This window comes from Plecotus auritus, assembly GCF_963455305.1.
Source record: "Plecotus auritus genome assembly, chromosome: 14".
Taxonomy (NCBI): Eukaryota; Metazoa; Chordata; class Mammalia; order Chiroptera; family Vespertilionidae; genus Plecotus; species Plecotus auritus.
The window spans coordinates 14,345,959-14,360,960 of record NC_137780.1 but is presented as its reverse complement, the minus strand read 5'-3'; the positions used below and the strand labels follow the sequence as shown (position 1 = coordinate 14,360,960).

General features: G+C 53.1%; 2 protein-coding genes across 2 annotated transcripts in view; one reads left to right on the top strand and one right to left on the bottom strand.

The window, feature by feature from the left end:
* Positions 1-4,794: 4,794 nt before the first annotated feature.
* On the top strand, positions 4,795-5,160 carry LOC308238748 (uncharacterized protein C1orf202; the record flags this gene model as incomplete). The annotated part of the gene is made up of 1 exon (XM_080651073.1): positions 4,795-5,160. One exon carries the CDS (start codon positions 4,795-4,797, stop codon positions 5,158-5,160), a length of 366 nt encoding a protein of 121 aa, XP_080507199.1.
* Positions 5,161-10,629: 5,469 nt separating this feature from the next.
* The window catches only part of DESI2 (desumoylating isopeptidase 2), a 36,382-nt gene continuing 32,009 nt past the window's right edge, over positions 10,630-15,002 (bottom strand). The window contains exon 5 of the mRNA XM_080651018.1: positions 10,630-13,774. Within this exon, the coding sequence (XP_080507144.1) occupies positions 13,544-13,774 (231 nt within the window). The 3' untranslated portion in view covers positions 10,630-13,543. The remainder of the gene's footprint in view (positions 13,775-15,002) is intronic.

The window sequence follows — 15,002 nt, the reverse complement described above, 5'->3', positions numbered from 1 at the left end:
GGCGGGGAGCTCGTGGGGCTTGGAGGTAGCGCTGGGCCTTCGGAACAAAGGCGCTGCCGGGCCTCCCCTTAGGAGAGCCCCACGGCTGTCCGGGCGGGCCTGGGGGTGAGCTCGCAGACTCAGGGAGGGCCCCAGAGCAAAGCGGGGGGGTCCCTGAGCAGGGGCTCGGGTCAGGCCCAGCCTGCTTTGTCTCCTTTGCTCCTCAGGGTGGGGGAGGGGTGGGAACAGGTCCTGCGCTGGGACGAGAGGGCCCCTCACCTATCAAGGCCATATTGCTATTCTGGGTCAGGTCTCTGTGACCCCCAAAGCGAGTGCTCATAATGGTGCTATTCTTCCTTTTTTTCTGGACTTTGAGGGCACCAAGGGCTGTGTCCAAATCTTCTTCCTCCTCTTCTTCCTCTTCTTCCTCCTCCTCCTCCTCCTTATGGATCTCAGAGAGGAAGGGAGAGGGAGAGAGAGATAGAAACATCAATGATGAGAGAGAATCATTGGTCAGCTGCCTCCTGCATGTCCCCTACTGGGGACTGAGCCTGCAACCCGGGCATGTGCCCTGACCGGGATTCGAACCCGGGACCCTTCAGTCCTCAGGCTGACCCTCTATCCACTGAGCCACACCAGCGAGGGCGCCCACTATCTTAGGATCTGAGCTCTCGTTACCTTTGGAGACTCCAGGTCTCTGTTGCCCTTCCCGGCGCCGGGTCAGGACCGGGGGCGGGGCCTGGGGTGTCACTTCTGCTGGGCTTGGGACGCGAGCGCTCCAGCTCTTGGTCCAGGAACTCCCCCGAGGCCTGGAGGCAGCTCCCCGTCGTTACTTTAGGGAGCGCGCCCTGGCCTCTCCGGGACCTGGCCGGGTAGCAGATAAAACACAGGATGCCCATGCCCTGGCTGGGCGGCTCAGTCGGTTGAGTGTCGTCCTGTGCACCGAAAGGTCGCGGGTTCGATTTCCCAGTCAGAGCACGTGTCCAGGTGGTAGGTGTGATGCCTGGTTGGGGGGCAGGAAGCAGCCGGTTGGTGTTTCTCTCTCACATTGATGTTTCTCTCTCTCCCTTCCTCTTTCTCTAAAAATCAGTAAAAACATATTAAAAAAAATACATATATAGGATGTCCAGTTAAGCTTGGATTCCTGGTAAATAAAGTTTTAGTGTACCTCTGCAGTATTTGGGATGTGCTCACCCTAAAAAAATTACTTGTTTATCTGAAACGCAAGCTTACGGGGTCTCCTGTGTTTCATCTGGCAACCCTGGGCTCTGGTTGGTGACGGGCGTCTCTGAGCCAGGGGTCTGGGTAGCCTCGACCTTTGACCTTCACTGGTGGCGTGGGGACCCCGGTGGCCGGAGAGGAGCCTGCGCCCTGGGCTGCCCGGGCAGTGCCTCCCGGTGTCCTGAGAGTGGAGCGACGTAGGGATAGGAGGGGGCTTTGGGCCAAAGAAAATGAGAGGCAGAGCCGGCAGCCACCGTGTGCTTTCTGGGTCTGCCGGGTCCCAAACACCACCGAGTGTTCCCTCCCAGCTCTGCAGGCTGGAAGCCAAGGTCAAGGTGTCAGGGGCCTGGTTTCTCGGAGGGCTCTCTCTGCCTTGTAGATGGCGGCTCCCTACCGGATGTTCACATGACCTTCCTCCTGTGTCTGTCCTAATCTCCTATCCGGACTCCCCTCATATTGGATCAGGGCCCACCCCCGTGACCTCATGGTAAGTTAATTACCTTCTGGGACCCTGTTTTCAAATAGAGCCCCATTCTGAGGCTCTAAGGCTTAGGTCTTCAAAGGATGAGTTTTGGGGGGTGGGACACAACTCAGCTCTTAACAGGCAGAGAACGGTTCAGGAAGCATGTGAGTGGCCCTGTGCACCGTGTCCATGCTCACAGGCCGCAGGGGCCAGGCCTGAACTGGAGCTGAATCCTGGCAGAGCGCCTGTGATCCTCCCGGAACACGGGGCCCAGGAGGCTTGCGAGGAGGGCGATTATTTCCAGGGCCCCCTAGCATCCTGGCAGCCTTGACCCCCCCACCCCCACGGAGGGAGGGCCCAGTTGCAGGCTGTCACGTGGCTGCATTAGCTCAGCAACAGGGTCCCCCTGTTCCGTGGCAGCGCCCTGGCCCCTCCTGCCTCAGCCCTGCCCGGAGCACAGGCTGCAGGGAGCTGGCACCTTTGGCCACTCGTCCTTGCACTGAACGTGCAAATAATGTCCCATGCCGTTTCTTTCCCAGGATTTACCTTGTGCTTGACTTTGGCACAAGAGGCAGGAAGCACAGCCTGAATACAAGGGGGAGGCCCCCGTGGAGAAGTGGGAAGGAGCAAAGAAAACATAAAGCCTTCTTAAAGGGGAATGGCTTGTGGGGGTCGGCTCTGCACAGTCACACCAAGGTGAAGGGCAAACGAAGGGCACTTAGGGTGTGCTCAGGGGTGATGAAGACGGAAAGGCTCCCGCCCCGGTCATATGACATTGAAATAGTTGTTAGAAATAAGGACCGGACGGCTGGTTGTTTTTCACATCGAGGGTCTGCACAAATATTGAATGCTGATCCCTATCTGTTGACTGTGGGCATTTGGGAGGCGAGGCCTATAGAAGGGCCACTATTCCGGTCGGGCGAAGAGTTGAAAGCTCAACATCAGCATCGTCGTTTAGTGTCCTGGGTTCAAAGACGGGGTTCAAATCATGTCTCCTTCACTTAGGAGCTACGCCATCTCAGGTGAATGATTTTGCCTCTTTAGACTTTAGTTGGCTCTGTAATTTCTCTTCAAGTTGTTGGAGAGTGTGTAATAATGGTTTACTCAACGTATACTTACTATGTGCCCAGTATGTGCTGCATGTTTTATATGTAGTGTCTCATTTAATTCTCAAAGGTAGGAGTGTATTATCTCAATTCCACAGATGAGTGCACTGAGGCCCTGAGAGGTTGAGTGACTTGCCCAGTTAAAGCTAGAAATGTCTGCCAAAACCGGTTTGGCTCAGTGGATAGAGCGTCGGCCTGCGGACTGAAAGGTCCCGGGTTCGATTCCGGTCAAGGGCATGTACCTTGGTTGCGGGCACATCCCCAGTGGGAGGTGTGCAGGAGGCAGCTGATCGATGTTTCTCTCTCATCGATGTTTCTAGCTCTCTATCCCTCTCCCTTCCTCTCTGTGAAATATCAATAAAATACATTAAAAAAAAAAAAAAAAAAAAAAAAAAGCTAGAAATGTCGGAGCCAGAATTCCATCGCAGGCCGACTCACTGCACAGCCTGTTCACTTGCCAGGGGGCTGTAAAAATTATGCAAAGTGTTAGGTAATAAGCCTGGTAGCTATTGTGATCTTCAACTTTTCCTTACTTGACTTTGAGAAAATTGACTAACACAAAAAAACATATTTTAGGCCAAAACCGGTTTGGCTCAGTGGATAGAGCGTCGGCCTGCGGACTGAAGGGTCCCAGGTTCGATTCCGGTCAAGGGCATGTAACTTGGTTGCGGACACATCCCCAGTGGGAGGTGTGCAGGAGGCAGCTGATCGATGTTTCTCTCTCATCGATGTTTCTATCTATCACTCTTCCTTCCTCTCTGTAAAAAATCAATAAAAATATATTAAAAAAAAAAACAAACAGCCCTAACCGGTTTGGCTCAGTGGATAGAGCGTCGGCCTGCGCACTGAAGGGTCCCGGGTTCGATTCCGGTCAAGGGCATGTACCTGGGTTGCGGGCACATCCCCAGTGGGGGGCGTGCAGGAGGCAGCTGATCGATGTTTCTCTCTCATCGATGTTTCTAACTCTCTATCCCTCTCTCTTCCTCTCTGTAAAAAATCAATAAAATATATTTTAAAAACAAACAAACAAAAAAAAAAACATATTTTAGGACAAAAGAGGCTTTCTTTTTTATTTAAATCTGCCTCCCCCCCCAACATCTTATGTTTGTGACCAGAAAAAAAGTTATTGAAAAAATTCAATCAGAATCTTAAAGGAGGAGAATCTTTTGAGATCTTTCCTGAAACTCTGGTTCCCTATTGAGAGAAAAAAAATAGGGCACCCGTGAAACCAGTCAACAAGATTGGAGGCTCTGGGGCACACAACCTGGACCCGAGAACCGAGCCGGGAACCGGTGCTGGCCTGTCCGTGCAGATGCTCAGTGCTGGCCTGTCCGGGAGATGCTCAGGGCTGGCCTGTCTGTGCAGATGCTCAGGGCTGGCCTGTCTGTGCAGATGCTCAGGGCTGGCCTGTCCGGGAGATGCTCAGGGCTGGCCTGTCCGGGAGGTGCTCAGGGCTGGCCTGTCCGGGAGGTGCTCAGGGCTGGCCTGTCCGGGAGGTGCTCAGGGCTGGCCTGTCCGGGAGGTGCTCAGGGCTGGCCTGTCCGGGAGATGCTCAGGGCTGGCCTGTCCGGGAGGTGCTCAGGGCTGGCCTGTCCGGGAGGTGCTCAGTGTGTGCGCAGGCCAGAGGTGGGCGGTGGTGCTGCGTCACCTGTGTGAGGTCATGTCGGAAAGTGACCCAGCCCCAGGGCTGAGGGGTCTGTGGTCGGGGAGTGCGTGGGACTCTGAACCCTGGCGTCCTCGGCCGCCAAGGAGTCTGCGTTCGGCTGGGAGCGGGCCCGCTCTGCTGGGCATTGTGAGGTCGCAGCTGCGTTTCCTTGGCAACCTGAACCTGTGGTTGGGCCGCAGGCTCATCCATCCCCCGGGAGGTGGCAGAAAGGGACCCGAGGCCTGAAAGGGAGCCAGGTCGTGTCCGGGAGGCCTTCGCGGAGTCGCCGGACTGTCCAACTGTCCGTTCCTGTCAGTTCCCGACACTGAGACTTGGGCCGCGTTCGCGTCCACGTGCCCCCGGGAGAGGCCTGGGCCCCGATGGCGATGCTGGACACGCGGCTCTGCGGTCCCCTGCGCGGCCGCCTGGAGCTGCGGGGGACGGTGGCGCGCCTGCAGCGGGGCGGCCCTGGGCACAGGGAGCCCGAGGCGGGGCTGCCCACGGCCCCCGGCGACGGCGCCCGCTCCGGCTGCTGGTTCTGGCGGCGGCTGCTGCGGCGGGGCGCCCGCAGGAGGAAGACGCAGCCCGCGCGGCCCGGCGAGGCAGCCTCCGACCATGGCGCGTGGGGCCCGGGCCTGCAGCGGCTCCTGCGGCGCCTGGCCGCCTGGGGGCGCTGCCTGCGGGGGCGCGGGGAGCCCGAGCACATCCCGCTGCTGCTGCTGGAGCGCGCGCAGGGCGCCGCCTAGGCGGTGGGAGCGTTCACCCGCCGGTTTTGTTTTGTTGACCAAAGGGCGGAGTGGAACTAGCACTGTCTGAATGAAGGACTGCATTTGGAGGCATATGCATTTGAACCCGCGTCTCCGTGCTGAGTTTTTAGCTAAGGAAACTGGCTCTGTCCTGTGTGTGTCTCTGGGGGCCCACGCAACCCACGGGCGGGAGGGACCCGTGCAACCCACGGCGGGGGGGAGGGACCCGTGCAACCCACGGGCGGGAGGGCTGCCCAGCGGGGACCATGGGAATAGAGGGGCCGACTGTCTTCCTGACACCCCCAGGAAGTGTGGAAACTGCGTGTTTTTCAATCCCAATCTGTGCAATGGTCTAGGGCCTAGAGCACGGGTGGGCAAACTTTTTGACTCGAGGGCAACAGTGAGTTCTTAAACTGGACCGGAGGGCCGGAACAAAAGCATGGATGGAGTGTTTGTGTGAACTAATATAAATTCAAAGTAAAGGAGCAGAGGGGAGAGCAAGAGAACCCTCCGCTTTTTCGGCTCCGTGGGCCGGATAGAACAGCCGAACGGGCCGGATCTGGCCCGCGGGCCGTAGTTTGCCCACGGCTGGCCTAGAATCTAGGGCAGTGGTCAGCAAACTGCGGCTTGTGAGCCACCTGCGGCTCGCGAGCCGCGGTTTGCCGCTCTGTTGACTAATGAGTTTGCCGACCACTGGTCTAGGCAGTGGTCGGCAAACTGCGGCTCGCGAGCCACATGTGGCTCTTTGGCCCCTTGAGTGTGTGGCTCTTCCACAAAATACCACATGCGGCGCGCACGTACAGTGCGACTGAAGGAGTACCCTAATTAAGCTAATAACAATGTACCTACCTATATAGTTTAAAAAATTTGACTCTCAAAATATCAATCATACTGTTGATATTTGACTCTGTTGACTAATGAGTTTGCCAACCACTGCTCTAGGGGATTTAAAAAAGATATACATATATATATTCCTATCGAATAAAGAGGGAATATGCAAAATGACCATCACGCCGTAACAAGATGGCGGTCCCCACAGCAGAGGCGGGGATCCTGTAACACAAGATGGCTGTGCCCACAGTGGAGGCAGGGTTCCCATAACACAAGATGGCCGTGCCCAAATCACACCGAAGAGCAGGTGTCTGTATAAACTGTGAAATGCATGCCCTTAACGAAATTCAAGAGGTATTCACATTGCATGGAATGAAATGCTCACATTTCAAACTTCCGGACTATCCTTCATTAACGAATACAAATGCATCTGATGAATTGTACGAGCAACAACAGGCACAGGTTTTGATAAATTCTCTGAATGATGAACAGTTGGCAGCCTTATAATTTCAGCCATCCAAGATCAAACTGCATACCCCAAATGCTTTTTCTTGGATGGTCCAGGTGGTAGTGGAAAAACATATCTTTATAAAGTTTTTTTAAAATATATTTTATTGATTTTTTACAGAGAGGAAGGGAGAGGGATAGAGAGTTAGAAACATCGATGAGAGAGAAACATCGACCAGCTGCCTCCTGCACACCCCCTACTGGGGATGTGCCCGCAACCAAGGTACATGCCCTTGACCAGAATCGAACCTGGGACCCTTGAGTCCACAGGCCGACGCTCTATCCACTGAGCCAAACCGGTTAGGGCTATGAAGTTTTAATACATTATATTAGAGGTCATGGTGGTACTGTTTTATCCAAAGCGTCTACAGGAATTGCTGCAAATTTACTTCTCGGTGGAAGAACCTTGCATTCCTAATATAAATTACCAATTCCATTAAATGAAACTTCAATTTCTAGACTCGATATAAAGAGTGAAGTTGCTAAAACCATTAAAAATGGTTGCCCAACTTCTCATTATTGATGAGTGCACCGTGGCATCCAGTCATGCTATAAACGCCATAGGCAGATTACTAAGAGAAATTGTGAATTTGAATGTTGCATTTGGTGGGAAAGTTCTCCTTCTCGGAGGGGATTTTTGACAATGTCTCAGTGTTTTGCCACATGCGATGCGATCGGCCATAGTGCAAACGAGTTTAAAGTACTGTGATGTTTGGGGATGTTTCAGAAAGTTGTCTCTTAAAGCAAATATGAGATCAGAGGATTCTGCTTATAGCGAATGGTTAGTAAAACTTGGAGATGGCAAACTGGATAGCAGTTTTCATTTAGGAATGGGTATTATTGAAACCCCCCGTGAAATGATTTATAATGGATCTATTATTGAAGCTACCTTTGGAAATAATATATCTATAGATAATATTAAAAATATATCTAAATGTGTGATTCTTTGTCCAAAAAATGAGCACATTCAAAAATTAAATGAAGAAATTTTGGATATATTCGATGGAGATTTTCACACATATTTGAGTGATGATTCCATTGACTCAACAAATGATGCTGAAAAGGAAAATTTTCCCATCAAATTTCTTAATGGGATTACTCCTTCGGGAATGCTGCGTCATAAATTAAAATTGAAAGTGGGTGCAATCATCATGCTATTGAGAAATCTTAACAGTAAATGGGGTCTTTGTAATGGTATTAATTTATTGTCAAAAGATTATGACCTAACATTATCAAAGCTGAAGTATTAACAGGAAGGAGAGATTGTTCTGAGTCCATGGATTGATTTGTCCCATCTGACACTGGCCTCCCATTTAAATTGATTTGAAGACAGTTTCCCGTGATGCCAGCATTTGCGATGACTATTAATAAATCACAAGGACAAACTCTAGACAGAGTAGGAATATTCCTACCTGAACCCGTTTTCGGACATGATCAGTTATATGTTGCTTTCTCTTGAGTTCAAAGAGCGTGTGACGTTAAAGTTGTAAATACTTCATCACAAGGGAAATTAGTCAAGCACTCTGAAAGTGTTTTCACTCTTAATGTGATATACAGGGAAATATTAGAATTAGTTTAATCACTTTATCAGTCATTGTTTGCATCAATGTTATTTTTATATCATGTTTTTGTTCTTATATCATGTTTTTGTTGTTTTCATGTTTTTGTTGTTTATGTCTGTTATATCATTTATTATTAATTCATATATTATTTTCATATGCATTTTACTCATTTCCTTTCATCTCTGACACTTCTATTATAGACAAAGGGCAAATAGCAATATTAAAGTATTTCCTCTAATTCCCTTTAAATGTGCACGAATGTCATGCATGGGGCCACTAGTATATATACATATATTACAGGCCCAGTGCATGACATTCATGCACTCAGGGGGTCCCTCAACCCGGCCTGCGCCCTCTCGCAGTCCAGGAGCTCTCGGGGGCCTAAACTGGCAGGACATCCTTAGTGCTGCCCGGGAGGTGGGAGAGGCTCCTGACACCACTGCTGTGCTCGCCAGCCACGAGCCCAGCTCAGGCCTTCCGGCTGAGCTGCGCTGCCCCTGTGGCAGCTCCTGTGTTGAGCGTCTGCCCCCTGGTGGTCAGTGTGTGTCATAGCGACCAGTCTTCTGCGGTTGGGTCAATTTGCGTATTAGCCTTTTATTACATGGGATGCTGCTGAGCTCCTCGCCCATCAGTGTGAAGCGACATTGGAACTAAGGCTGTGGGTGGGATGGAGTTTGAAAAACCAGATCCAGAGGAAAAGAGCGAAGGGAGAGGAATCCTGGAGACTCCTGGGTGGCTCTTTAGCTTCTTCCTTCTCTTCATCCATGAAAACCTGCTAGTGAAGCTCCGGCTCTTGAGGCTTCTTGAGGATGAAAGTAAAACGTTAGACATGGAAGTGCTTGAAGTCGCTGAAGAGCCACGCACAGTCAAGGTATTGAACTGTCAGTATCGCCTCCTTTGCTTTGCAGGGACCACTATTCACACCTCCTTTCCTCTTCCCCTCGCCTCCCCAAACTGCCTTTTAACTAGTGGGCGGCAGGCCTAGTTCTCGCTCGCTGCTGTTGCTGAGGTGGCTGGGAACTTGCCCTGGACCTGGCGTCGGCCTCTTGGGAAGAGGGGCGTGGAGGTCTGGAAGCTGCTCAGTCACTGTGGGGGTGGGGCAGGCGCTTAGGGAACAGGAAAGCAGAAAAAGGCAGGCACAGGCAGGCAGCTGGGGCCAGGGAGCCCCGGGCAGACCCTCTGTAACGGAGGCGAGGGGCGTTTTGTACTTTTACTCACCCCTTTATTCCTGCGATTGTCCAAGCAGCTTAAATTACCCCATAGGCTGAGAGAGGGATGCATTTTCACCCGAAAAGGCAGGAGGCCTCCGAGCCAGCCCCACCCTGTAAGGAAGCCAATCCCATCTGGCACCGGCTGGGGGGAGGGACGACGGCCCCGCAGGGCAGCCCATGGGATCCTCTTTGCTGGGAGGTGGACGCCAAGAGGCCAAAGGAGAAACCACTAGAATACCAATGGCTGAGTTCTCAAATCCCAGAACAGGTGCTAATGGGTAACAGGTAAGAAGTTCCAACTGTTGCACGTTTCCTGGGTCTACTTAAGAAAGAACAGAGCCAAGCTAAAGCAGACTAAGTTCTCTGACTGTCCTTTGGACGTACTGTGGCTTTTTGTTTCCGCTGACAGTCCCCGGCTTACAGGGCACTTCCTCTGCGTGAGTCTAAGGAAATGGGTCTAGAGCAGGGGTGGGCAAACTTTTTGACTCGAGGGCCACAATGGGTTCTTAAACTGGACCGGAGGGCCGGAACAAAAGCATGGATGGAGTGTTTGTGTGAACTAATATAAATTCAAAGTAAAGGAGTGGAGGGGAGAGCAAGAGAACCGGATAGAACAGCCGGGCTGCCCGCGGGCCGTAGTTTGCCCAAGGCTGGTCTAGAGACTGTGCCTGGGTCTCCGTGGCGCGCGCACACACACACACACACACACACACACCCACCCCACTTTAGTGAATGTATTTCGGTGGTTTTTTTGTTGTTAATCTTCATCTGAGGATATTTTTTCCATTGGTTTTTAGAGAGTGGAAAGGGGGGGGGTGGGTGGGAGAGAAACATCAACGTGAGACACACCGATTGGTTGCCTCCCGCAGGCGCCCGACTGGGCAGGATTGACCCTGAAACCAGGTACGTGCCTTTGACAGGTAATTGAATGAACCGATGGCCTTTGGTGCGAGGCCCAAGCTCTAACCACAGGAGCTTTTGAATGAGCAAAGGGCCAGTGCGGGAGGCGGGGGCGGTTGGCGTGCTTGGCAGGAGCAGAGCAGGGCTGTGGGAAACGAGGGGTCCAGGCGCCTAGGCTCCTGCACACTTGAGGCTTCGGGAGTGTGTGCGTGCAGCGGGGCTAGTGCCCTGAGGCCCCCGTGCAGCGTGGGCTGGGTTTCCGCTGGTGGAGACGGGCATGGTCCCCCTCCCGGCCTTGCCTCCGCACCCAGAAGCCGCTGCCCTACAAGAGGCATGATGGGGACCATGTCTCTGGAGCAGGTGGTGTCTTGGGTTTGAAAAATAACCTCCCACCCCCAACCCAAATACCTCACAGCTGCCATTGCCTGGAGGCCAGAAAGCACGCTAAAACACTTCTTATAAAAGTATTTTTTAATAAATTGATGTATTTCAATGTTGTTAACATGATAGCCCAATGCTATATCAAGGTAGCAAAAGTGAAGATTCCTGGTATTTTGTATATAAACACTATGAATGACAGTACATTTGCATTCAACGTCACAAGAAACCATCTTCAGGGTCATCAAGTCGCAGCCGGAATTGCTTCCCGCCAGCGAGGACGCCTCCGGACTTGGCGACGTTGGGTCAGCAGACCCAGCTCCACCAGGGGAGGGGGTGCACAACCCCGCCTTCCCAACTCAACCACGGCAAGATGGCAAGAACACGGAGCTGACCGCCACCGCAAGCATCGCACAGAAACGGAGCCGCGAGAAGACTGAACAGAACCGGAAGGTGAGTGTTGCTACCCGTTTGTGAGGGACAGAAGCCGCTGGGCAGCGGTGGCAGCGCTGACGCTCCGCGAACGCACGATGCTCAGTGGCTGGACCAGGACCCTGCGCTGCCAAGTGCTGGTGAAGGGAACGCGCTATTGCTGTGGGCAGAGCGAGCGCGGGCTGGGTTTCGGGCGCCACCACCCTCTGGGCTCCACGGGCCATCCCCCAACGCGCAGGCCCTTTCCTAAGGTGGCAAACACCCCGCACGGGCATAGAAAACAGCAGAACCCAGCAGCCCCGACCCTCCACACGGAACTACTGTCCAGGGGACCAGGAGACGCAGGCCCCCTCGGTGACAGTGAGTAGGCGACGCCATCGTCCAGCCTCCCAAGGGCCAGATTGGTAACAAGGTCAGGCTGAGAGCGACGTTCTTCCCGTCCGAGGGCGGGGAAAGGCTGGTTAAGAGCCAGTTCATCGAACCCATTCGCAGGAACTGGCTTACATGAGATTCCCTAAAGTAACGACACTTACTTCTCAACCTTGAGTCCAATTAGACGGTGATCATCTCACGTCCAGAACCCCACCTGGTTGTTGCTATGACCGGCCTTGGGCCACATGTCCTTCGGGAGCTGGGCCCCTTGGCGGTTTTTAAACCCACTGCTGCAGATGGAAGTCAACACAACTAAAGAATACAGTCGCCTGGGCGCTGGGCTCTGGACAAGCAGATGGAAGGACCCGGTGCGGCCACGCCTCCACTGCCACCAGCCCGGACGGAAGCCCTGTGCGTCTGAATGAATTAGCAAGAACTGCCATCTACCACACTGTTCGACAAGCCCAAGGAAAGTGCACCGCAGACTTCCCCCTCACGGGGGTTGTGACAGGACTCTTGTTCGAATGAACTAATTCACTGCTTGACTGTTTATTCTCATCTCACTTTAGACCTGAACCAAGTCGCCTTTCCATAAAGCTCAGATCTTCCTCCTACATCAAGTGCTCTGCCCCAGCGTGGGAGGCACTGGGACAGCTTTCCTCTCCAGAAGCAGAAGCCAAAAGCGTTAGGTTACGTGGCTTCCTTTTCCTCAGGTCAATACTTTTAACTCGAGGTTTATTTTCCCTATGAACAGGGTGTGCTTAAGCTGTTAAATGAATCAAAATCAGCTTATGGAAAAGTTAAAAATGTAGTTTACTGAAAGATATGTATCTTTACAAAGAGTAGCACTAACAATCCAGTCTAGACACTGAAATAAAAGTAGGTGACTTTAAACTAACAACGTATAGGAAGTCGAAGTCACTGCCTTGGGTACGTTATACACTGCATCCAGTCTTACGTAGGACATTCATTCTTAAGGCAGAAAAATTGAATTTGACATGTAATGACTTGGCTCTTACATCCAGGGGCCAAACTGGGAGTAGACTCGAGCAGACAGATTCCTTGCTACTGAGGACTTATCTGTGTGACAGCTCCATCCTTAGAGAATGTGAGAGACATACATTTGAGAGAACAGAAAAAGAGGAACTTAAAGAGATACAAATGGGACTTTAAACAGAGGTCAATGAGAGGCGGCTTTCCATTATGAGGTGAAACTACGCCCTAAGAAACTAACCACTTGCTCTCCCTGATGTGGTACTGAAATGTCAGGCGTCCGAGCATTCGCTTTTTGGAGTGTGTTGCTTGAGACCAGTTTTCAAGGTCTCGTATAAAGGCAGCCTGGATCGCTACACGCAGTTGAAAGTCAGCCCGTCCTGCTGCTCGGAAGGCTGCCGTGTGGATGTCCTGCTCACCCACAAGCTCCTGTGCAGGGAGGCCGTCACCGTGTTAAGATAAAAATGAAGCCTCCAACACGTGTGCAAAACCACTTGTCAGTTACTTTAACCAAAAACATCTTAATTCCAGAGTCAGAGGCATCAAAGCCAGCGGGACAGAGGCGAGGCGAGTGCCTCCCCGCCGGGGGAGGGTGGTGGGGAGGAACCGGGGGAGATGTGCTGCTGTTAGGGGCTGCGAGAGGAAGAGGCAGAGGCAGGGGCTACCTCTCAGCAGACCAGGCCCCAGCCCCCGAGGCTGTGCGCTCCTTCGCTCTCTGCATCCTGAACCAAAACCTTAGCAGAAACCAACACAAACCTGACAGTTCTCAAGCAGTGATGCCCACGGCCGCCTAGTCTGTGTGCCTACGACTGACGCCAGAGCGCTGGCAGGTGTCGGAAGTGTACAAAGATTGCCTGCCTGACAGTGAAGACGTGGAGATTTTCTTCTTTTACGGTGTCAGGAGTCCATGCAAGATTTGTAAACAGCGATACAAAATACTGTAAACATAACGTAACAGATTGTATAAAACAGAAGAAGTAAATCTGCATTTACAGTGGGTAAAAAACCAGAGGGCGCTTCACGCAGTTCTCCCTCCTGCGCCGAGCGGTTGGTTATACAAATGGAATCCTGAGCTGTGAAACCGGGATTTGGGGAGAGCCAGCTTTGCATACCAGCATCATAGGACGCTTCCTCTTTACTTCTCGCTAGTGATATTCAACTGCCGAGACAGCGCTGGGTGTGTGGCTTTGGAGACCCTTAGAGTTTAGTGTGGCGCCCGGGCCGGGAGCCTGCTGCGGCGGCCGCGGCGGCCGAGGCGACAGCATCCTCGGCCTCCTCCAGTTCGCCCTGGAGCTCCTGGCTCACACTGGACTGCAGGGCTGCGGGCGTGAGCCACTCCTTCGGGAGGCAGCTCTGTAGGAAGGGGATACAGGAGCTGAAGTAGGCAAGGCGGTTGATCCAGCGAGGAATCTCTTTCCCACAAAGAATCTGGAGGAGGAAGAGTTGTATTAGGCGAGAGGTAACGGCGATCGCCCCCTGCCGTGGGGGTGGAGGGTGGGGAGGGAGGTCAGGCAGCCACTGCACACCCCACCGGGATGTCAGGCCTCTGATAACAAGCAGCTCCCTAGCTGGGGCCTGGTCCCTCCTGTCAGCTCCGTCCTTCCTAGGAGCCCTGGCAAACTGCTTGCTTTTCAGTCTGTGAAACGAGCTATTCCACCTGCTCCCTCCTTCCTTGCTTTGAGTCACACGGGGGAGGGCTCTGTCCACCACCGAAGAAAGGACTTTAAGGACAGGGTTACCGGAGTGCAGAGACGCCCCGGGGGCAGGGGCAGTCTTGGGTATGTTCCTATCTGTGAGTTCTCCCCCGCCCTCCAGTCTCCAGCGCCCGATTCCCCTGGCCCTCACTGGACCCCGTTTGCCAGGAGCCCACACTGGTCCAGAGAGCAGCATCTCCCGAGGAAGCCTGGCTCTGGGGCTGAAGTCCACCAGGGACAACAGACGGACGAGGCCCGGAGGACTCGCTCCCCTGACCCCCTTTCCTGTTTCACAGTGAGAACTGGGTCTTCCATAAAACTAACTTCGCTCTTTATTGTTCTCTTCCTTCTGCAGCAACACTGGGCGTGGCTGAGTCCGTGATCCAGGGTCCCTTTCGCGTTTCTGCCTCCAGTCATGTCCACGACTGTGACCATGGGAGCTACGGTGCCACCCATCTCTCAGCTGAGGACTTAGGAAGGAGGTTTCGAAGTAGCTTATGTCCCAAATTAGCGGATATGCCCAGAGGCTGACTCCTGTCATTAAGCAATGCAACCTTCCTCGCCAAAGGGTCAGCCTTATGCCTTAATGGTTACTGACCTTCTGCGACACCACTGCCATCTGTCTACTCTGAAAACACAGACAGGCATTACCTTTCCACCGAGACACGCTACGGACTATCTGCATGGCTGAAGGTCAGCCACGGGAGTGGTGACGGTGAGCAAAGGTCAGTGTGACAGACACGGGGACCGCTGCCCCCTCCGTGTATCCGCGTGCTTCCTGGAAGCTGCCTGCGCCCCGACCCCTGCGCAGTAACTGGACTGGCCTAAGACAGAGCCCGTGAGCCAGCGGCACCCGCGTTTGCCTTCCATACAATGTCATGCTGGTTTCAAGAAAGCCCTGAGCCACCCTCCTCCTCCCCTGAAGATCACCCAGGTCACCCGTGGTACCGATGCACCCACAG